The sequence below is a fragment of the Rattus norvegicus genome, chromosome 20 (genome assembly GCF_036323735.1).
Source record: "Rattus norvegicus strain BN/NHsdMcwi chromosome 20, GRCr8, whole genome shotgun sequence".
Taxonomy (NCBI): Eukaryota; Metazoa; Chordata; class Mammalia; order Rodentia; family Muridae; genus Rattus; species Rattus norvegicus.
The window spans coordinates 30,809,250-30,832,503 of NC_086038.1; the positions used below are offsets into that span (position 1 = coordinate 30,809,250).

At 49.9% G+C, this 23,254-nt stretch overlaps 1 protein-coding gene across 6 annotated transcripts in view; it reads right to left on the reverse strand.

Annotated features, from left to right (window-relative positions):
* Hk1 (hexokinase 1) overlaps positions 1-23,254 on the reverse strand; it is a 101,593-nt gene that overhangs the window by 36,028 nt on the left and 42,311 nt on the right. For 5 of the 6 annotated variants that reach the window (XM_039098432.2, XM_039098434.2, XM_039098435.2 and 2 more), the window contains one exon: positions 9,585-9,747. In XM_039098432.2, the coding sequence (XP_038954360.2) occupies positions 9,585-9,747 (163 nt within the window). Of the gene's footprint in view, positions 1-9,584; positions 9,748-20,827; positions 20,848-23,254 lie in introns of those variants that run through there. The other variant, XM_063278971.1, reaches the window with a different exon arrangement.

The following is a 23,254-nucleotide window of genomic DNA, read 5'->3' on the forward strand; positions in this document are numbered from 1 at the left end:
AAAGATTGAGAGTTCGAGGCTAACCTGGGCTACACAGTCAAAACTTGTCTCAAAAGGGGGTGGTGCAAACAGTACTATATTTTTTAAAAAAGGGGGTTGTCTTTTTTTTTTCCTTTTTTTTGGAGCTGGGGACCGAACCCAGGGCCTTGCGCTTCCTAGGCAAGCGCTCTACCACTGAGCTAAATCCCCAACCCGGGGGGGGGGGGGTGTCTTTTTAAATTATATTTTAAAAATCCAAACGTTGGGGATGTAGCTCGGTGGTAGTGTTTACTCGGGATGTATGAGGCCCATATAAACAACACATAGACAGATATAGACAGACAGACAGACAGACACAGACATAAATAGATTTTGAACTCTTTTTTTTCTGGGTATTAAAAGTCAAATGGTCCCTTGGGACTGGCTCTTTTCACTTATCTAACCTGTTTCTACATTACACTGTTTCACTCGAGTTTCAATCATTTTGGTACCCCATTGTTTGCACGAACCACGATTCACACATCCCTTCCTTAACCAATGGACACGGGCTGGTTGCACTTCGGGCTACTACGGTTAACACTGCTAGGAATGAGCCTTCCTCAGAGGATGCACAGGGACACACTGCAGGCCTGCCTTCCTCTCCAACTTCCTTGGAGCCTCAGGCTGCGTCCATGTCTGTCAGCCTGGATTCAGACAGGAGCCTGGCATGACTGTCCTCTGAGAGGCTCCACCCAGCAGATGACCGGAAACAGACGCAGAGACCCACAGCCAACATTAGACGGAGCTCAGGAAGTCTTGGGAAGAGTTGGGGGAAGGATTGCGGGACCTCAAGATTGGGGGAGGAGATGGGGACTCCATAAGAAGACCAAGAAAGTCAATAATCCGGACCTTTGGGGGCTCCCAGAGACTGAACCACCAACCAAAGAGCATACAAGGGCTGGACCCAGGCCTCCGCACACACGTAGCAGATCTGCAGCTTGGTCTTCTTGCAGATTCCCTGACAACTGGAGCAGTGGCTTACCCTGACTCTGGCCTGCCTGTGGATCTTGCTTGCTTCCCTAACTGGGCTGCCTTGTCTGGCCTCGGTAGGGGAGGATGGACCCAGTCCTGCAGTGACTTGAGATGGCAGGGTGGGCTGGTTCCCCAGGAGGAACCGCTCTTTTCTCAGAGGTGGAGGGAAAGGGGGGACTGGGGAGGGGGACCACAGTCAGGATTTAAAGTGAATGAATTAATTAAGAACACTGCTAGGCACACTGGCACATGTTTGTGTGTGGACAAGTGCCTTCCTTTCTCTCAAGTTTATTAATGAGTAACGCTGTCTGATAAAGCAAGGTTAGCTTGTAGAAACGTAGCCTGACAAAGTGGCTGTACCACTTTCTGTCGTTAGTCATGAGGGAAGAGCCCTCTAGTTTGTCCATATCTTCAGTAACGCTTGTGTGAAGTCATTTTTCACCGCCTTTTGCATCTCTCTGATGAAGGCTGGTGTTAGAATGCCATCCATCTACTTACTGCCTATCCACACCCTTCGATGGTGTCAAAGGGGGAAGGAGGTGTTAAACGTTAGATATGTTGGGGCCAGGCAGACAGCTCAGTGAGTAAAACACTAGTCACCCAAGCCTGAAAATCCAAGTTTGATTCCCCCAAACTGAGGTACAATGACAGACACAGCTATAATCCCACTGCTCTGGCCACTTGGGAGGCAGAGACCGGGGAGTAAGCTGGAAGCCTGTGGGCCAGCCAGCCTGGAGCGTACAAAGCAGGAAAGGAAACAAGAGAGCCTGTCTCAACAAGGTGGGAGAGAAAAGACTCACGGAAGTTGTCCTCTGACCTCCCCAATCACGATACGCATTAATTAATTAATTGATGTAAGGCCAGGAACGTGACTTGATAGTGGAGCATTTGCTTAGCTTCCCTCAGTTGTCTAGTCAACTGTCCTATTGCTGTGAAAAGACCATGACCATGGCAGCTCTTATTTTTTTTTTTTTTTGGTTCTTTTTTTTTCGGAGCTGGGGACCGAACCCAGGGCCTTGCGCTTCCTAGGCAAGCGCTCTACCACTGAGCTAAATCCCCAACCCCTTATGGCAGCTCTTATAAAAGAAAGCATTTAATTGGGGGTGGCTTACAGTCTATAGAGGGCTAATCATCATGGCGGGAAGCCAACAGACAGACGGTGGAGCAATAGCTGAATTTTATATCTGATCTATAAGCAGCAAGCAGAGAGACAGAGGCAGAGAGAGAGACAGAGACAGAGAGGCAGAGAGAGACAGAGACAGAGACAAACAGGCAGGCAGGTAGACAGACAGACAGAGAGGACAGCAGCAGAAATAGGGCTTGCTATGTGCTTTTGAAACCTCAAAACTTATCCCTGGTGACACACCTAAGTTCCACCAGGAGGGGACCAAATGTTTAAACATATGATCCTATGGGGACCATTCTCTTTCAAACCACATCTAAATTCAGTCAGGAGAAAGAAAGATAGAGAGAGGGAAGGAGAGAGGGAGGGAGGGAGGGAGGAAGGAAGGAAGGAAGGAAAGAAGGAAGGAAGGAAGATAGGTGGATAGGTAAGAGGAATGGCTAGATAGATAACTGGTTGCTAGGCAAGCATGAGGACACAAGTTCAATCCCCAGAACCCATGTGAACGAAGCCAGGGGCAGTAGCGCACTTAACCACACACTGGTAATCCAGCACTGGGGATCCCAGGTGCTCCCTGGCCAGTCAGCCCAGCCTACTGGTTAGGCCGCAGACCAGTGAAAGACTCTATGTCAGAAAGTAAGATTGCCGTACCTGAAGGATGACACCTGAGGCTAACCTCTGGCTCTCACACATGCATGGACATGCTTCCACAGGCACTCACACGTATGCTCAGATGCACACTAACAGGGCTGGCGAGATGGGTAAAGCCTTTTCAGTGCTGGCCTGAAGACCTGAGTTCAACGCCTGGATGCCCCTTTAAAGGTGGGAGCAGAGCGCCAACTCCACACAGTGGTACTGAGCTCTACACACTCACCACAGTGCGTGCCCACCTCCACAGTAATAACAATTAAAATAAATTTAAGTTATAAATTTAGTAACAAGTAAAGAAGCACTAGCATCTTTAATTTTTCTGGTGACGCTTGTGGTGCTGGCCATTGGGCTTCACGGTCTTACCAAGAGCCATCTGTTTCTGGTTTTGCTGTTTAGTGCTTTGCTGCGTGAGAATCCGACCACCAAATACAAGGTCGAAACAGTCACATCTGGTTTTCTTTTGGGAGTTTGATGGCACCAGTGGAAGCACTTAGGTCTTTGATCTACTTGGAGTTAATGTTTTGTGCAGGGTATGAGGTAAGGATACAACGCTGTTCTTTGTGGACGCTGAGCTTCCTGCTACGGCTAGCTGAAGGGACTCTTGTCCCTTGCTGAATAGCTTGGAACTCCTGCCAAGGCACCCGGCCATGAAACTGTGTCTCCGTCTGCCTGTATATTTTATTTGTTTTGGGTTTTACTGTTTTGTTTTGAAACAGGCTCTTACCGCATAACCCTGCCTGGAACTCTCTATGTAGACCAGGCTGGTCTCAAACTCAGAGATCCTCCTGCTTCTGTGCTATGATTAAATTCATGCACCACCGGCTTTATTTTTATTTTTTTGAAGTGATTTTTCTTTCCCACCAAAAAATACAGTATTTTCTTTTATACAGTGGATATATACTTATATTTGATTCCTTATAAACTTTTGTACCTAGGGAAAAAAAAATTTTTTTTTTTTTTTTGGAGCTGGGGACCGAACCCAGGGCCTTGCGCTTCCTAGGCAAGCGCTCTACCACTGAGCCAAATCCCCAACCCCCCTAGGAAAATTTTGAGTTGTCAACTGGGTCTCGTGGTCAGGTGAATACAAGAAAATAGGTTTCCTGTCACCGAAACTCCAACGGTGGCTGAGAAGACGCCAGGCTCCCTGGGCTGGCCCATCCCACCCTGTCCTGCTCACCCGCCATGTCCACTCAGTCTTTGAAACAGGATCAGGCCAGCAGGGTTCCAGGAAGTTCAGGCCTGATCAGAAGGCTGATCATGGCCAGGACAGAGTTTAAAAAGAAACGTCTGGGTGACATGACCGTGGATTAGAGAGGCACCTGGGAACCTGACCGGTGGTTGCTGAGAGCCAAGGGGGGTCTCTCTTGAGGCAGGGGCCTCTCTACCTGTGGTGTCTCCACCTCCATCTTCAGTGTGGTGTGTGGTGGCTGAGAAGAAACGGTTGCCACCCCTATTTGAAAATCACCTTTACAGCCCACAAATGCTAGAAAAATATTAAGTCCATGCCACAGTGTACGGAGGAGGAGGAGGAGGAGGAGGAAGAGGAAGAAGAGGAAGAAGAGGAGGAAGAGGAGGATGTCCCAAGCAAACCGGTCCCACCAGTGGCCAGGGGACACTCCCTTCTCACAGACTCAAAAACACTCCATGCTCATTGGGCTGGTTTGTTTGTTTGGCTGGGTTTTGTTTGTTTGTTTTTATTTATTGATTTTTTTGTTTTTGTTTTTGTTTTTTTTTAATATCTACAAGTCGTCTTCAACTTCATAAGTGGTAAGCAGATTTGAGACAGGGTGATTTCACCCACTCCCCGTGCAGCGGGAGTCTGCAGACAGCAGGAACTGCCTAGGTCAGTCACAGGGTCTGCTTGCTCTCACAGTCAGCCAGGCCGGGGACAAAGAGAAATGACTTCAGGTAAGTGCCACAGGGCATTCGGTAAGATCTGCTGGGCGCCTGGCATTTACTTAGGTCAAACTCGGTATCCTCCTCTCTTGCCTAAGCCTCTTAAGTAGCTGGATTATAGGCAAACACCAGCCTGCCTACCCACCCACCCACCCAGCCACCCACCCACCCACCCACTCAGCCATCCATCCAGTCCTCTCCCACAAGCTCACACATAGCACTGCCTCGTCCTGACATTGCTAAGCAGCTGAAGGTGACCTTGAACTTCTGATCTTCCTGCCTGCACTTCCTGAGTGCTCAGATGACAGAGCGCCAACAGGCCTATTTCAGGCTCACCCCTTCTTATGTGACCGGTTGGGAGAGGCTGGAGGTGAGAGAGCATTGGCTGTGTTTCCCCTTTTGTCTCCTTCCACCGCGGCAATACCAGAGAGCTCTACAACCCTCTTCATCCTTCCGGGAGCTGGGCTTACGCAGCCCCAGGACAGGATCCTACAGCTGAGGGCCTATAGAAAGGCCCTCCCAAGGAACTACAGTGTTCGGAGGTGCTGACGGGACTCACTATGCTTCTCACAGTACCCTACAGGTCCTTCCACTTGATCCCTCCTTTATAGCATCAGAGCAGGGAGAAGCATGCCCTCCGTGTTCTGTCCATTATGTTATCCAGTTCATTCAAAAAAATTTTTAAGATTTATTTATTTTATGAGTATGCCATCACTATCTTCAGACACACCAGAAAAGGGCATCAGATCTCATTACAGATGGTTGTAAGCCACCATGTGGGTGCTGGGGTTTGAACTCAGGACCTCTGGAAGAGCAGTCAGTGCCCTTAACCACTGAGCCATCTCTCCAGCCCCTCCATTAATTTTGTTGTTGTTGTTGTTGTTGTTTTTAAACAGAGGAACTCATGGCATCTCTCCTGCCTCAGTCTTCCCAAAGGCTGGAATTTTAAATATGTGTCACCAAACTCCTTCACACCCATTTAACAGAAGAGGCAAAGGAAGGCTGAGGCTGAGGCTGAAGTATGTTCTCTAAGGTCATACGGAACTAAGGTTAGGGGGCCAGGGACTTCTCCATTAGTTTGGATTTTATTTCTTTTTACCTCCTCTTACTTCAGCTTCTTCAGGCTTCTGTACAACTTCCTCTTTGTGTCTTCAGTTTCAAATCTGCCTCCCCCACGCCCCACAGGGCCTCCTACCCTAACTCCTCCCAGCGGGAGGGAGCCGCTCTTCAAGAGGAGACTCATTAAGCAGAGCTCTGAAGGGCCTGGCCCCTCTCTGCACTTCTAATGATGGTCATTACTACCAGAAATGAATGGAAAGCAAACACAGAGGCAGGTGCCGAGCCCCAGCCTGTGCTGGAACACAAGACAAACAGAAACCACCTTCGTGAAGTGCTCTGGGAGTGAGCAGACAGGCAAGCCAGCTCCAACCACCATCTCTATCCTAAACTCCAGCAGAGCCAGCTGTGAAAGGGGGAACCCACAAGCCACCAGAACTTCAAGTCACCCTCAGATACATAGCAGCTTCCAAGGCTGCCAATGCTACATCAGACCCTGCCTCGAAAAAGAAGGGAAATAGCATGTGGTGGCCCTCACCTTCAATTCCAGCACTCAAGGCGGAGGCAGGCAGATCTCTGTAAGTTCAAGGCCAGCCAGGTCTACCTAGGACTATAGGACTTGGATGGATGGATGGATGGATGGATGGATGGATGGATGGATGGATGGATGGATGGATGGATGGATAAAGAAAAGAAAGAAAAAAGAATATGCTCAAATACAAGTCATTCTGCTATGAATGGAAAAAGATAAGCCTGTATGCTTTCAGAAACCATCTTGTGGCTTCTCCTTTGTAAAGAACTTGCTGTGATCCATGACAGGGAAACAAACATCCAGGAATGTATAGTGTCCCATAGCTCCCGGGCTAACCAAGACCCACAATACCTTTAGCACTAAATAGAGCAGAGAAAAACCTCAGGAATGAGAGTCAACTGGAAGAAACTTCATGAGGAACTCTGTCCATTAAAAACATCTGAGGGAGGTTGGGGATTTAGCTCTGTGGTCAAGAGCAGGGGCTACTCTTGTAGAGGACCCAGGGTCTATCCCCATCACCTACCTGATGACTCATAACCATCTGTAACTCCAATTGAGGGGCATCAGATGCCCTCTTCTGACCCCGGAGGGGCCAAGCACATGGAGTACATACATGCAGGCAAAACACTCACATGTACGGAAAGACACCCTTCACACCCCTAATCCCAGCACTTGGGATGCAGAAGCAGGTAGATCCCTGTAAGTTCGAGGTTAGCTACGGTTTCATGAGTGAGAACCTGTCTCAATAGATTGGATGGATGGATGGATGGATGGATGGATGGGTGGATGGGTGGATGGATGGGTGGACGAATGGATAGACAGACCTACCTACCTATCTTTTAAAAAAAAACCCACAGGTACATGACTTTCTGAATATTTGTATCCAGGGGTTAGTGCCACCAATCTGTGAGTGGAACCTTATCTGGGAATGGGATCTTTGTGATCTGGTGAAGAGAAGATCACCAGTTGTGGGCCCTAACCCAAGACGACTGGCATCCCCTAGGACAAGTGACAAGGACCCAGAGGACCCAATGGTCACTGTCGCTCAGGTCTTCTCCTTCCCTCTCTCTTTTTCTTATTAATACTGATTTGTGCTCCCCAGATCAGTATTGATCCTCTCAGCACCAGAGGAAGCAGGCAGGGACCCTGCCACTGTGTCCCGACGTGGGTGACATTGGTGAGTCATCATGTTAAGATGCCACTGATTTCGAGGCACACTATTTATTATCTGATGAAACATTAACTAAGAAAAAAATGCTGCTGGGCTGATTACAAGGTTCGAATAACTGAAGGGGGTTGGGGGAGACCAACGGGAACTCGGGAACGCTATACAAAAAAACAATGCAGGTTTCAGAGGCTTCTTAAGGATAAGGGATTCCAGATAAATGAGATGTGGAAGCTGATTCCAGGGAAGGTGGCAAAACAGATCCCCTCTGCCAGACCGCCCGTGGGCTTTAGTATCTACCTGGCTGGGTCTGGAAGCATATCTGAGGGGAAAAGTGTCCAGGTTACTACTGTCCCACTTTGAGACCCTCAACCCTGGAACTGGATGGTGGTAAAGGCGAGAGAAGGGCCACCATTTGATCTAAGGGTACTGGGAGGGAGGGAGCCACGGGGAGGTGCAAGTTCAGAAAGGAGAGACATCTCCTTCCTCCTCCTCACTCCCAACTTCTCCTTCCTGGTCACGGTCTTGTAGACTCAAATTTACCTTCCCAGTTCCTAAGCCTGGCTAACTCGTCACTCCCTTTCGAATCATCAGCCAAAGGCACAACTGACCTCAGCTCAGACACCGGACAGATTCTTTGCCCGCTGTGGTCAATCCAAGGCTGAGAAAACCTGAGACTATACAAGGGCCTCCCATCCCCAGACACAGGCACCGGAACACACTCAGGGCACAGCAGCCAGGGTCATTTGGCTGGCCAGAACTGCTTCAAAAGCTGAACTAGTAACCAACCCCCGAACATACAAAAAGGTCCTGAGTGGAGCCAGTTCAATTCTTGAACAAAGAGACTTCAGAGACAGAGGCGCCAGTGTGCGTAAGGTGGATCCCAGCTATAGAACAGGCCAAACGCCACCAAGTGGTAACTGGGCCCAAGACTCACTGAGGACATTCCCAAGGCCAGGTATAGCCAGGACTATTCTGGCTCCAGCCAGATTGCACGTACAGTAAGCCCTTTGCTTGGGAAAACCACTATAAAAGGCTGCTTCTTAAAATCGCTAGACCAGACTGAAAATCCAGGCCTCCAGAGGATGAAAGAAATCTCGGAAGTGTGTAGGCCACACTCAGGAGTAAACTAAAAAGAAACTTGACTTCCTGGAGCACGGCTCCTCTCATGGCATACGATGGGTGAACCCCCATTCTAGTGCTGGCGTGGCTTCAGCACCACCTTTGAGAACTAGTAGTTAACTATGAATTGGCCAGGCAAAATGGCTGCCAGTGAGCAAATGAAGCCAGGATCTCTCAGCTCCCACTGGGCAGTGAAGAGCAGACTTCAGTACCAGGACAGCAATAATGTCAGTCCTCGGGGAGTCCTTCAACTGCAGGGGCCACAAGAATGCAGATCAAGAGGAGAATTTGTGGGGCTACCTTACCTCCCAGTGTAGGGAATTTGTCCAAATGAGGACTTGAATGCCCCACCTCTGAGCCCAAGACCCGCCTGGCCATAGGAAGGCTGCTTATCGGAAGCACCTAAGGGAAGACCGCCTGGTGCTTGGGATTCTCCCCGAACAAACCCTTGTTTACTGTAGAGATGAAGTTAAAACACACGGCACCTGTAAGCCCCTAAATGCTGAACTTTCCAAGTGTCACACAGTGCTGAGGGTTAGGTAGGTCACTGTCCAGGGTGGTGTCATCGGTGCCTGGTGCATGGTAAATGCCGGCAGTTATACAACACGTGGGTTGATGTATGGATGGAGGGATAACTGAATCGAGGGGGAATAAGGGAATGGGTGGGTGGGTGGGTGGGTAAGTGAGTGAGTGGGTGGGTAAATGAATGGCTGAGTGGGTGGGTGGGTAGGTAGGTAGGTGGGTGGGTGAGTGGGTGGGTAAATGAATGGGTGAGTGGGTGGGTGGGTAGGTAGGTGGGTGGGTGAGTAGGTAGGTGGGTAGGTAGGTGGGTGGGTGAGTGGCTGCGTGGGTGAGTGGGTGGGTGAGTGGGTGGGTGAGTGGGTGAGTAGGTAGGTGGGTGGGTAGGTGGGTGGGTGAGTGGATGGATGGGTAAAGTTGTATTTAATGGATAGAATCACGAACAGGTAACATGAGCAAATGAGAGAGTATCTGTTGGAAGAACAGGTTTCACACGGGTTTCACAGAGCACTCAACTGCCAGAGACTCACCTGAGCCGTCCGGAATGGACCGGACGAAGGTGGGCAGCATCTTGACGGAGGCTGTTGGATTATAATCCCGGGAGAGGCCATTCTTCATCTCTTTCTTGAATCGTGTCAGGATATCTATCAGAATCTCATCAGAGAGCCGCATGGCGTACAGATACTTGTCAATCTGGGGGAAGGAGAAGGAGGGAGAAGGATCAGGCGAGTTCAAAGGAAGTTCAGTTCAGCGCCAGCCTAGATGAGCAGGACAGGGCAAGAAATTGATGGCCTGGGCGATCGACACACTGGAGCAGCCTGGAGGGAACACAGCACCAGAGGAGACTGTTGATTCCCTCAACTGTGCCACCCAAAGTTGGTCCACAAATGCTGCCGTCCCCCCTCCCCACCTAGAAAACAAACAAGACAACCCCAAGGCCAGTTCCAATCCTGGATACCACATGCTAAATGTTGTATGATACAGGCAGCTTTCCTCCCAGCACCTTCAGCATCCCTCCCTCTGTGAGAGCTGGCTAGTTCATCAAGGTTGGTTGGCAAGGACATTCAAGTTAAGAACATGGACTCTAGAGCCAGCCACCTAAGTTCGAGTCCGAGCCCTGTTATCTAAGAGGTGTGTGTGGATTTCTGTTTCTTCGGTTGAAATAAATAGGATTTAACCAGGCATGGTGGTGTACACCTATAATGCCAGCACTCATGACACTGAGGCAGGAAGATCACAAGTTCAAGGCCAGCCTGGAGTATATAACAAAACTCTCAAAAAATAGATCAATAAATGAATGAACGGATGAGGCAGAAATGCCAGTGGGTTTCTTTTGGCACACAGTTTTCTTTTTTTCTTTTTCTTTTTCTTTTCTTTTCTTTTTTTTTCGGAGCTGGGGACCGAACCCAGGGCCTTGCGCTTGCTAGGCAAGCGCTCTACCACTGAACTAAATCCCCAACCCCGGCACACAGTTTTCTTAAAAGATTCCTTTGTTTTTATTTTATGTGTGTAAGTGTTTCGCCTATGTGTATGATAAGTGGGCTGTGTATGTGCCTGGCACCCGCAGAGGCCAGAAGAAGGTGCCGCATCTCCTGGAACTGGCATCCTAGATGGTTGTAAGCCACCACGAGGGTACTGGGAATCGAACCCAGGTCCTCTGCAAGAGTAACAAGTGTTCCTCCGTGCTGAGTCGGCTCTCTAGTCCCAAACATAACTCCCAAGAAGGCAGAGTGATAGTCAAAGCGCTAGGACCGTTCAGAGAGCACAGGCAGCTGGTCCCCAAAGGGAGGCGTTGACCCCAGCTTCAGAATGTGTGGCATCAGCCCTGGGGCCCCACGCCCACACATGGGGAACTCTGTGCCTACCTGACAAGCTCACGGCTCCAAACACACAAGATCCTAATCTCAACCCCCTGAGTCGTCGCTGATTGGCTTTTTGTTGTTGTTGTTGTTGTTTTGTTTTGTTTTTTTCTGATTACTCTCTGAAAAAGCGTTTCACTGGAGGAGGGGCGAGGGTACCACTCAGTTGGTGGAATTCTTGTCCAGCATGCATGAGGCCCTGGGTCAGACCAGGGTCTGGTAGTACATGCCTGCAATCCCAGCATTAGGAAGCTGGAGGCAGGAGGATGAGGAGCTCAGGTCATCCATGGCTACATAGGCTCTATGAGAGAGACCCTATTTCAAAGAAAATAAAGTATTTACTAGGGAGCTGGTGGCATAGCCCAGTGGCACAGTCCCTTCTCTGTTCAACATGAACTAGACACCTGTCTTTGTGGCTCTGTCTTGTGGTGTCCACTGACACTTTTTTTTTTTTCACCATTGCTCTCTTGGTTTCTCCACTACTTGGGAAACCCAGCTAACCATGGCTGGTAATACTGAAGATGTTTCCGGTACCATCTTCCATTTGTCCTTCCACTCTGCCCACTGCCGTGGGAGTCTCTCACAGGACAGGGCTGTCCAATACCCTCCCATTCTTCCCCTGGGCTGCCTCCCCACCCCAGAGGCATCCACACTCGATATCAAGACTCCTCACTCTCTGTGCTCACCCAAGTACACACCCTACAGCTCTTGCTGCTGCTGCCTCAGGTCTCTCTGGTCCTGAAAATGTCTTCCCTCTTCCACCCGAAATGCCTTCCTTCTTTCTCTTCCCTGCTCTCCAACCCATCTCAGCCCCTCATGTTCTGGGTCATGTGAAGTCTTTCTCCTGAAGTCACCCAAGTCCTCCAAGGCTGGAGATAACCCTTCCCATGGTGCCGAGCCCCCGACATACCCATCACAACTTCCTGAGTACGTCCCTTCTGCAGTATCTGTGTTCTGCTTGCTTCGGTCACCCCCAGTGTCCCCTTTGCACACAGAAGGCTCCCAGTGCTTGCAGCCAGATTTATGACCCAGTAACACTGACAAGACCTTGAGGCTGATTGGCTGCAGAGAATGGTATCCTATACTCACTGTTCAGAATGGTTGGAAATGTCCTGCCTTGAGGACCGTCCCTAGGCTAGGTCACTTCTGCATATTTGCGCTGGTCTCCAGGCCTGCTGTCTCCTGTTGCATAGATAATCATGGTGCTAGGAGTCTACTAGTCCTCTGTGGCCAGAGGGGATCACTGTCCCTAGTCTCAATCATCATCCAGTCAGTCTTTTCTTTCTCCTTCACACAAGCCACATGAAGGACTATCAGACACCACACAGAGCAGGATAGAAATTGCCAGAAGCATAGCCCTGTGAGGAGACACACGGTGTTCTACCCCAAGGCTGGCAGCACCAGCACAGGTATAGGGAGCTTTAGTCTGGGGGCGTCAACAATATAAGCATGCTAGAGAAGTCCTGTGGAGGGGAGGGTGACATCAGAAAGTGCATCCAGGCACAAGCAGGTGCATGTGTGGCCGAAAGTGGGTGGAAATCAGTTCAGTGCGGATGGAGCAGACAACTCAAGAAATGGAGAAGCCGAGAGAGCTATCCAATGGCTGGATCACACGGGGTCCCGACAGAGTCAGGCCCACAAATACAGACCTGATCCCAACGCATGGTGAACCAGAGAGCGTCAAAGAGGACCCAAAGAACGCGGAGCCTCAGGAGGAACAAGAAGGCATCTGCAGGCAGTAGAGACCTGGCCTCTGGGATAAGTCACAGGGCCATCCCAGCCTTCTGGACACGTTTCATCGGCCACCCTTCTCACACAACGTCCTGACTGTCTGGTGATGCCCATCCCTTCTGACACGGTGCGGGTGCCCCCGGGGGAAAGGAAGTGTGTTGAAAGAACTTTGCAGGTCGCCTGGCACAGAGGAGCAGCTCAGATGTTGCTGGCTGCTGGAGCCCTCCTGTAATCACAGTGTGGGTTTCACGTCCAGTGTGTCACTTACCCTCCCATAGACCTTGTCGGGGACATGCTCTTAATCCCTGTTTTACAGCTGCAGGAGAGGGGCCACGGCTAAGTGATCAAGTCAAAGAACACAACAAGGGAGCACAGTCCCTCACGGGCACATCGAAGCTTAGTTCACCCTGCAACCATCCGTGACCCTCGAGGGCCTGCCCAAGGAGAGCTGTGGAGGTCTTCCAGCTGGGTAGGGAGAAGGTTCTAGAAAAGGCAGGACTCTCTGAAGCAACCCAGGTATCCTGGCTCCTAACTGGAAGATAAGATTTTCTCCATACTCTAATCACAAACCCCAGCATTTTTTTTTCCTTTTTTTTCAGAGCTGGGGACCAAACCCAGGGCCTTGCGCTTGCTAACTGAGCTAAATCCCAACCCCAAACCCCAGCATTTTAAGTTGACCTGGCCATAGAGAGAGAGAGGGAAAAAATGCAAATGTAAAAGCAGATTGGGGACCCTTCCCTCCTGCTCAGGTATAAGAGTCCCAATGGGACAGAACCCCTCTCAGAAGGGACATGGAAACTAGAAACTGATGTTACTGGAGTTCTAGCAGCCTTAACAAACTAGGCTTGGCCACCTGTCCCCAGTGGGCCAATCAAACAGACAAGAACCAATGAAAAGGAAAGGAGATTTAGTATGTCCACCTTTAAGGGGAATAAGCAGAGGCTTACAGACAACCCTAAGTCTGTCTTTGGGGTCCTGACATGAGGTTTGGCTTGAGATAGAGGTAAAAACTATACAGAGCCAAGCAGCCTCTGACAATCGTGGTCTTAAACACCATGGGCCGGCCCATCATTGGTTCAGTTCCTGGACCCTGTGGGTCCTGCAGGTTGTCAGCAGGAGATAAAATCTCTTCCCAGGGAACAAGCTCCTCCCTCCTCTGGCTGGTACCAGGGTGAGTCTCGAGGGAATTTTGATTCCACAGGTCCACCATCTCTGAGGTCTAATAGGCCATGGGAGGGCAACGCCCCCCTTTACCACATCTTTATCCCCGCCAAGACAGTTACAGTCCCCAAGCTTGTATTCTTCTGTCCTTCCCTTCTCCAGATGCCAAGCTTGCTCGCTTTAATGGAAAGAGAGGTTCATCCTGACTCACACAACGGAGACACAATCCACCGTGGCTCAGGAGGGCACGGCAGCGGGTGCATGCGGCAGTGGGTTACATGAGTCAGCAGAGAACTCTAGATAGTCCCTTCTCCCCCAGCTACACACACACACACACACACACACACACACACACACAGACTCACACACACACACACAGACTCATACACTCTCACATACACACACACAGATTCATACACACACACAGACTCATACACTCTCACATACACACTCACACTCACACACACACAGATTCATACACTCTCACATACACACTCACACACTCACACACACAGACTCATACACTCTCACATACACACTCACACACTCACACACACAGACTCATACACACTCACACACACACACAGACTTATACACTCTCACATACACACTCACACACTCACACACACAGACTCATACACTCTCACATACACACTCATACACTCACAATCATATACTCAATCACTGACAATCACACACACACACACAAATACATACACACACATGTACACACACAGGCTCATCCACTCTCACATACACACTCACATACTCACAGTCATATACTCAATCACTGACACACACACACTCACACACACACATTCACACACACACTCACAGCCATATACTCAATCACACACACACACTCACACACACACTCACAGTCATATACTCAATCACGGACACACACACTCACACACACTCACACACACTCACACACACACTCACACACTCACACACACACACTCACAGTCATATACTCAATCACTCACACACACACGCACACACACACACACACACACACACACCCCTTCTATTGGGATTCTGCTCTCGTCCACTGCTGCTTTAGTGCTCTGGCTAGGCACTGGTGACCAACCGTATCCCTCCCACTCTGTCTTATAACTGATCATGGGGAAGACTCAGCACAGCCCATCTTCAGGTGGTTTCTCTCACACCTTAGCTTAGGACAGGGACTCCCAAGAGCTATGAGAGAAGCTCTAGGCTGTCACATGCTCCCTCTGGTACATGGTGCATCATGTGACTCTACAGGGTTCTACTCGAGTGGACAGGGACATGGGTATCCCGTGCCAAGCCAGGCCTGTAGCTCTTGCCTGAGCCAGATCAGACTCCAAGGCCCATGCCACCACCCCATGCAGGACTAGCCCTCTCCACGAGGAGGCCCTCACTGTGCTTCAGTGTGGACCGAGAGGGCCTTGAAGCTCAGCACCTCACAGAGATGGACTAAAGCTGAGGCGGCAGATGCCATCGGCAGAGGGAATGTCACCTTGCCAAGTCCCCTGGCCACAAGCCCTCTGTCCAGTGAAAGAACTGGTAGCCTGGCACTGGGCCCTCTTTACCCACATGGCTGTGCCTGACTGCAGTCCCACCCTCCTGATTCCAAAAGGACAAGCACAAAAAACAATTCAAGACTAGACATGCCCAAGTGAGCAGGCCAGTTGGGACAGGATTGCCAGTAACCATTGGCAACGTGGGCACTTCCACTTTCTGTGGAAAGGGTGTGGTTGTGGAAAATTTCAGCCCTCTCCCGTACATTCTCCATGGGAATTGCGAATGAGAGAGCTAGGAGTGGTGACACACGCCCGCCATGCTGGCACTTAGGAGGCTGAGGCAGGAGGACCGCATGTGTGAGGCCAGCCCTGTGTACACAGAAAGACACTGTTTAAAAAGCAAGTAAATCTGGGCTGAGTCAGTTGCTAGAGTGGTTGTCCCCGCATGCAGGAAGTCCTGGCTTCCACCCATAACACCACATAAACCAAGTGTGGTGGGTATGATTTTAGCATGAGGAACTAGAGAGGGAAGGTACAGAGGTTCAAGGTCAGGCCTGGGGAAAATGGTGCACTGGGTAAGAACACTTGCTGAGAAAGCAGAAAGACCTGACTTCAAATCCCCAGCAGCCATGTAAGACTTGTACATGTTCTATACATCCTTCTAATCCCAGTGTTGGGAGGTGGTAGTTGGGAGCTGTGGCTCCGATAAACTCACTGACTAAACAGTCAAACAGGGAGCTTGAATTCAGTGAGAGATGACATACATACATACATACATACATACATACTACATACATACACATACATAAACACACATAACACATACATACACACATACACATAAACACACATATACATGCATACATACATACACATATATACACATACATACGTGTGTGTATATATACATATGTACAAATACATATACATACACATACACATACATATACAGCAGAGAGTGATAAAGGGAGCTACCCAGTGTCCTCGGGCCTCCACCTGTGTATACACACCCACACACAAATGTACGCATACAGCAAACACCATTCACAAGCACATACTACAGAAGCCCAAGGTCACTCTCCTTTGCAAAGGGAGCGATACAAGACTCCGGCTCAGAGATAAAAAACAATAAAGAATTAGGCAAAGCTACAGATGCCTGAAACTGCTCTGGACAGCTTCTAAACCAAGATTTCCAAGCACAGCACCTCAGAGAAAAAACCTGGGCAGCTGGGAGCAAAGGGTTAAGAAGTGGGCACATGTGTGGCAGGGATGTCAACATGGGCTCACTTCCCTTTTCCAAGCGACTGACATGGGGACCTGAGCGGGGTGCTGACTAAGGCCACTAACCCTTGCAGAGGAACTCTGTGATTTGCATACAGGACTTTCACCTGAGCCAGAGCGGACACAAGGCAAGCATTCAAGTGCCAGACATGAAGCTGGGACTTCCAGCTACTGGTTGTTTTTCTCCCTGCTACTTCAATAAGGAAAGCCATCAGGGGAGGCCATTGTCTCCATGTTAGAGGACAGGAAACTGAGAGCCGAAGAAGCTCCACAAAGTCACAGGGCTTCTAAGCAGAAGCAGTGCCTGGACTCTAGACATGTGTCTCAGTCAGGGTTTCACTGCTGGGAACAGACACCATGACCAAGGCAACTCTTCTAATGGACATTTAATGGGGGCTGGCTTACAGGTTCAGAGATTCAGTCCATCATCATCAAGGTGGGAACATGGCAGCATCCAGGCAGACATGGCGCAGGAGGAGCTGAGAGTTCTACATCTTCACCTGAAGGCTGCTAGTGGAAGACTGACTTCCAGGCAGCTAGGGTGAGGGTCTTAAGCCCACGCCCACAGTGACACACCGACTCCAACAAGGCTACATGGGCCTTCCTGGGCCACGCATATTCAAACCATCACAGTAAGGTAACCCCTCCTACGGGCTCCGCGCTTCTTTTCTCATGTGTTAGGAAGAACAGCTGGGTTTGGATTAAGGACCCGCCATAACCTTCCTCCCTTCTGCTCTTCTCCCTTCTGAGATGGGGACAATACTTTCTTTCATCTAACAGATGCAAGATCAAGATTTTAGTCATGGGCAAAGGATGAACTAAAAGCATTTCTTTCCCCATCCCCGAATGACATAATCACGTGCTCTCTCGATGGGGGAGGGGACAGGGGGATAACATTTGAAGTGTAAATAAATAAAAATAAGTACTCTTTAAAAAGAGAAATACCTTAAGAATGACTTTATTGCAATTTGTATTAGCCTGTTTTATTAGAAAATAAATAACTTATTTTACAAGTCTGAGGGCCCACGTGCATTTTTGTGCACTGAGTGCCTGACTCATGCTTATTAAGGCCAGAAGGTAGCACTGGGTACCATGGAGCCACTGTGTAGGCTCTGGGAACCGAACCTGGGTCTCTGAAAAAGCAGTAAGTGCTCTAACACTCAGAGCTAACTTTCCAGTTCCAATATTAACCCACCTAATAGAAAACTACGAGGTGGCAATGTACGAACGACAGGCCTCGGCCCAAAGCCCCTGTAACGCCTGCAGTTGTGTTGCTTGAGTGCAAACAGCCACTTTGGAAATCAATATGGCAGCTTCCCAGAGCACTGGGAATCGACTTACCTCGACACTCAGTTATCCTACTCCTAGACGTATACCGGAAGGATGCGCCACCACACTACAAGGACACTTCATCAGCTATGTTCATAGCTGCTTTATTTGTAAGAGCCAGAGACTGGAAACAACATAGATGTCCCTCAACTGGAGATGGATAAGGGAAAGTGTGGTTCACTTACACAGTGGAGTACTATGCAGCTGTTAAAAACAATGACATCATGAATTTTGCAGGCAAATGGATGGAACTAGAAAATATCATCCTGAGTGAGGTAACAAGGCCCCGAAAGACAAACATGGTATGCGCTCACTGATACGTGAATATTAGTCATAAAGTACAGGATAACCATGCTACGAGCCACAGACCCAAAGAAGCTAAGTGACAAGGAGGGCCCACGGAGAGACGCAGGAATCTCACAGGGAAAGGGAAGCAGATCAGACATCACGATGGCCAACCAATGACTGGTCCAGCTTGAGACCCACACCGTGAGAGGGAGCCCACTGCCTGGAGGGCCAGGACCCGGAGGGTGGAGAGTCCAGTGACCTAGAACCAAACAGGACTGGCAAATTTTTTTCAAAAAGTCAGTGAAGGGGGTTGGGGATTTAGCTCAGTGGTAGAGCGCTTGCCTAGCCCTGGGTTCGGTCCCCAGCAAAAAAAGAGAGAGAAAGTCAATGAAGTGATTCCTGGTGACATTCTGCTATATTCATAGATCAGTGCCTAGACCAAATGTCACCAGAGAGGCTTCACCCAGCAACTGATGGGAGCAGAGGCAGGGGCCCACAGCCAAACACTGGGCAGAGCTCAGGGAATGGCAGGAAAGAAGGGGAGCAAGGATCGTAGGAGCCAGAAGGATGAAGGCCATCACGAGAAAACCTACAAAATCAACTACTTGGGTCTTATGGTGAGACTGAACCATAAACACAGGATGATGTCGGCTCATGTGTTAATCTTGGCTTCCTGTTCCTGGCAGCCCCTCAGCCTTCCTACCCCTCCCCCCATCTATCCTATGGGTCTATTCAGTGATCCTGACCGACCAAGGCCTCCCCTAGGCAAGGCCTTCCACAAGCTGCTCCACCCCGTACTCTCTGAAGAACACAGAACATGGTAATTCCGATGCCCCAAGGGAAAGTATAGGTCAGAGAGGGTCCTCAACTGGCCAGTGAGAAACTCAGATAGAGAGCTTCCTAATTCCCAGTCTTATGCAACTCCCTCTAGACCAGATGTGTCCAACTTCTGACATTACAGCACAGGGCCATCTACAAAATTCATACCCAAGAGCTGGCAGGGGTGGGGTAGGAGTGTGGGGTGTGGGGAGTGGGGGACGGGGGGGGGGGTGCCTTCGCTCCTGGCACTCACTCAGAAGGCAAGAGGATCTCTGGTTTCAGCCTGGTCTACAGAGTGGGTTCCACGACAACCAGAGATGCTGAGATTCTGTCTCAAAACCGAAATTTCTTGCTCAAAACCCAAATCAAGTTTTCCTTTAAAAAAGCAAAAGGAAGGCAGAGGCAGGCCGATGTCTGTGAGTCCCAGGCCAGCCTGGTCTACAGAACACGTTCCAGGACGGCCAGGGCTACACAGAGAAACCCTGTCTCAAAATAACAACAACAACAACAACAACAACAACAACAATACAAATGTCCTAAATAACTATTTTATGTTGGAGTACATTCACAGCTATCCTCAGGAGCGGAACACACACACACACACACACACACACATACACACACACACACACACACAGAGACAAATACATATATACAGACAGACAGACACACACACACACAGACATACAGACACACACAGAGATAAACACACAAATACACTTGGACAAATACACACAGAGACACAGACACACAGTCACACCGAGACAGACACACATACACCCACACACAAACACACACAGACAGACAGACACACAGTCAAATACACACACACAGACACACACACACATACACACACAAACACATACATAGAGACAGACACACACACACATATACAAACACAAAAACACATATACACACCCACACACCGAGACAGACACACACACACACACACACACACATACCCACACACAAACACACACAGAGACAGACATACATACACCACACACACGCACACACACACACACACACACACACACACACACGGGGGAATGGGGAGGCACAGACAGCACTTCCAGGGGGACCATGATGTGATAATGCAGGTGGCAGGCACTGCTGTCACAACTCCAGCCAGTCCAGAAGCAGTGTGCCTGCTGAGCCTTGCAGAAAGTACCCCACACTTTCGAAATAACCCAGGAGGGGTGGCTCACTTCCCAGCAGGAGCTGGCTGCCTGTGAGCCCACTCCTTCCCCAGTCATCATGGGGACAAGGTTGAGAAGCTGTAGCAAAGCCGGAAGGCCCAGGCCTCCCAGATCCTCCACTGTGGTTGGTGACATCTCAGTCTACCTCCCAGTGCACGTGGCTGCTCCAGCTGCCAGCCCCACCTCACGGCTGCCAATGGGGGCTGTCTAGGAGAAACCCATCTTTCCCCAGCATTGGCAGCCAGTTTCTGAGTAGGGACGGAGTTAGCGTCAGGGAGTGGGGGAGTTCCTTTGGAATCCTTTGGAAGTTCCCAGAGTAGCCATAACTCCCAATACTCTCATCCTTTGACAGCATCAAATTTCACCCATTCGATTTCTTCCTTGGAGTCACCACCCAGTGGCCTCTGAGTCCTGCTTTTGTCCTTTTGAGACGGGGTCTCACTGTGGAGAGCCCTAGCTGGTCTGGAACTCGCTAAGCAGATCAGGCTGGCTTTGAACTCACAGAGAACTGCTTGCCTCTGAGTGCTGTGACTCAGGTATGCCACACCATGCCAAAGAGACCCCTGCGCTTCTTGTTCCTTCAAGCCATCTGCAAACTCACCTTCTGCACAGGACATGCCATGATCTGCCGGCCTCACGCCGCTGTCTGTCCCGCTCTTCAGCATCCCCCTAGCCTTAGGTGTCCTCTGCATAGAAGTCGGCTGGCCCTAGGACACATGTCATGGTGTGTGTCTTTCCCGATGCCACAGGAACACGTGCATGGTCCACACCGCTGCTGCACTGCTAAGGGCTGAGGCTCAGGCGCCTTGTCTCCTGCCCTCTGGGTGTCCCCCAAGTCCTCAGGCTGGAGCCACAATGTGGCTCCTCAGCTGGGCGGGGTGGCCTCTGGTGAGGCCTAGTTCAGGGAAGTCTCTGAGGGTGCGCTGGCTAAGATAAGGCCTACTGTCTCCTAGTTCCCAAACGGTCCAGCACCTCTGTCACATCCCCTAACCCTCTCTGACTTCTAACCCGCTCCGTCCCTTCATATATCTCCCATGATTGGCTGAGGCCCAGCAGAACACTGGGGCCCTAAAGCTAATCAGATTTCCATGCTCCTGTAAGAGGGTACTGAGATAGTCACGGAGGAACAGGAGTCCAGAAATTGAATTCCTTGCAGAGGTTCCTCAAAGATCTCAACTATCTCTAAAACAAAACTACAAAACAAAGATCTTCTCCCAGGCCCACACGGCCCTCCAGCGCAAGACTTATGCATCCAGACACAGACTAAGCCCAAGGATCCTTCATACAACTCTATCCACAACAGGAGGAAAAGTTCCCCCATTTTTTGGGTGTGGTTTTGTGTGTGTGTGTGTGTGCGTGTGTTATGTACCTGTTCATGTTCACATACATGTGGAAGCCAGAAGCCGATGTCAGGTCTCCATCTTTCTACCTTTCATTTTTTTATTTTTGGTGGTAGTGTTTGTTTTTGGGGGACAGGGTTTCTCCGAGTGGCCCTGGCTGTACTGGAACTCGCTCTATAGACCAGACTCAGAGATCCCCTTGCTTCTGCCTGCTGGGGATTAAAGACACAGGCCACCACGTCTTGGCTTTTTTGTTTTTAGACAAAGTCTCACACTGAACCCGGAGCTCACTAGTTCAGCTGGGCTGGTTGTTATGTGGACCATGGACGTGCCTCATGCTCGCAGAAGGTAGAAGGTGTCAGACGCTGGACAGCAGTGGTTCTCAGCCTTCTGGATGCTGCGACCCTTTAATACAATTCCTCCTGCTGTGATGACCCCCAAGGATAAAATTATTTTTGTTGCTACTTCATTAAGTACAATTTTGCTGCTGTTATGAATCTTAACGTAAGCATCTGATGTGCAGGATATCGGCTATGCAACCCCTGTGAAAGGGTTGTGAGAGATGACCCCGGAGGGGTCGCAACCCGCAGGTTGAGAGCCACTGCTCTAACAAATGTTTCTGAACCACCATGGTGAGTTGTGGGAAACAAATTCGTGTCCTCTGCAAGAGCAACAAGTGTTCTTGCCCATTAATCCACCCAGATCTCTCTTCTGGTCCCTAGAACCTACAAAAAAATCAGGTCGCCCTTCTGGCATATATCGCCCAGGCCACTGATTTTTACTTGCTTTTAGATCTGTGTTAGTGCGGATGAGTCCAGAAGAGGGCGCCAGACGCCCTGGAGCTGGAGTTACAGGTGTTTCTGTGCACCGTGACACGGGGCTGGGAACTAAACTGGGGTCCTCTGGAAGAGCAACACCAGCTCTCTAAGCACCGAGCCATCTCTCCAGCCCCATCATTGCTTGTCTGGGGGCATTGCCGAGTGGCTGCTCAGGACAGCCTGGAACTGGGTATGCAAGCCCGGGCTGACAGCGCTGTTAGATGGCCATAAAGCTTTCTGAGCCTCAGTTTCCTTCTCTGTCACACAAGGTCAATGATTCCTGCCTTGTTACCTATCCACTGACCGCATTTGGGAATAACCATGGGCTGGCTTGGAACGCTTAGAGATGCCACAAATATCAAGAGGGGTTGTTGTGGCTCATCCAGAACGCACACCCCTAGTCCCATCTCAGGTACTTTAAGCAACCAGGCCATGACTTCCTAGGTGATCAGAGCTCTGGGTCCCAGGCCAGGATCCTGGATGACATCTGCCTTGGTTTCTAATCCAGAGAGAGAGCTCCTGACCCTAGTGAGTGTCCATGTTCCCCAGACAAATGTTCAGATAAAAGCTACGAAGATATGTATCTTAAATGCCTACACTCTGAGGCGTCCCTGTGTCTGCTACGTGTTGTTACAGACGGACACAAAGAGTGACTTGGTCCCCCAAGGGCTGACTTGGGGGCTTTTCAGTATCTGGTCTAGCCACCTCCCAGAGCTGCAGTACACTGAGAGAAAACACTTCAGCTGTCACCTTTGTCTTGGGGGCCTAGGACACTGGGGACTGGGTGGCTGGAGGCTGCTTCCCTCCCCAGGAAGAAAGGAGTGAGTCTGCCGTTCCTGCCCTGCCACATTCCAGGGCCACTGTCTTTCC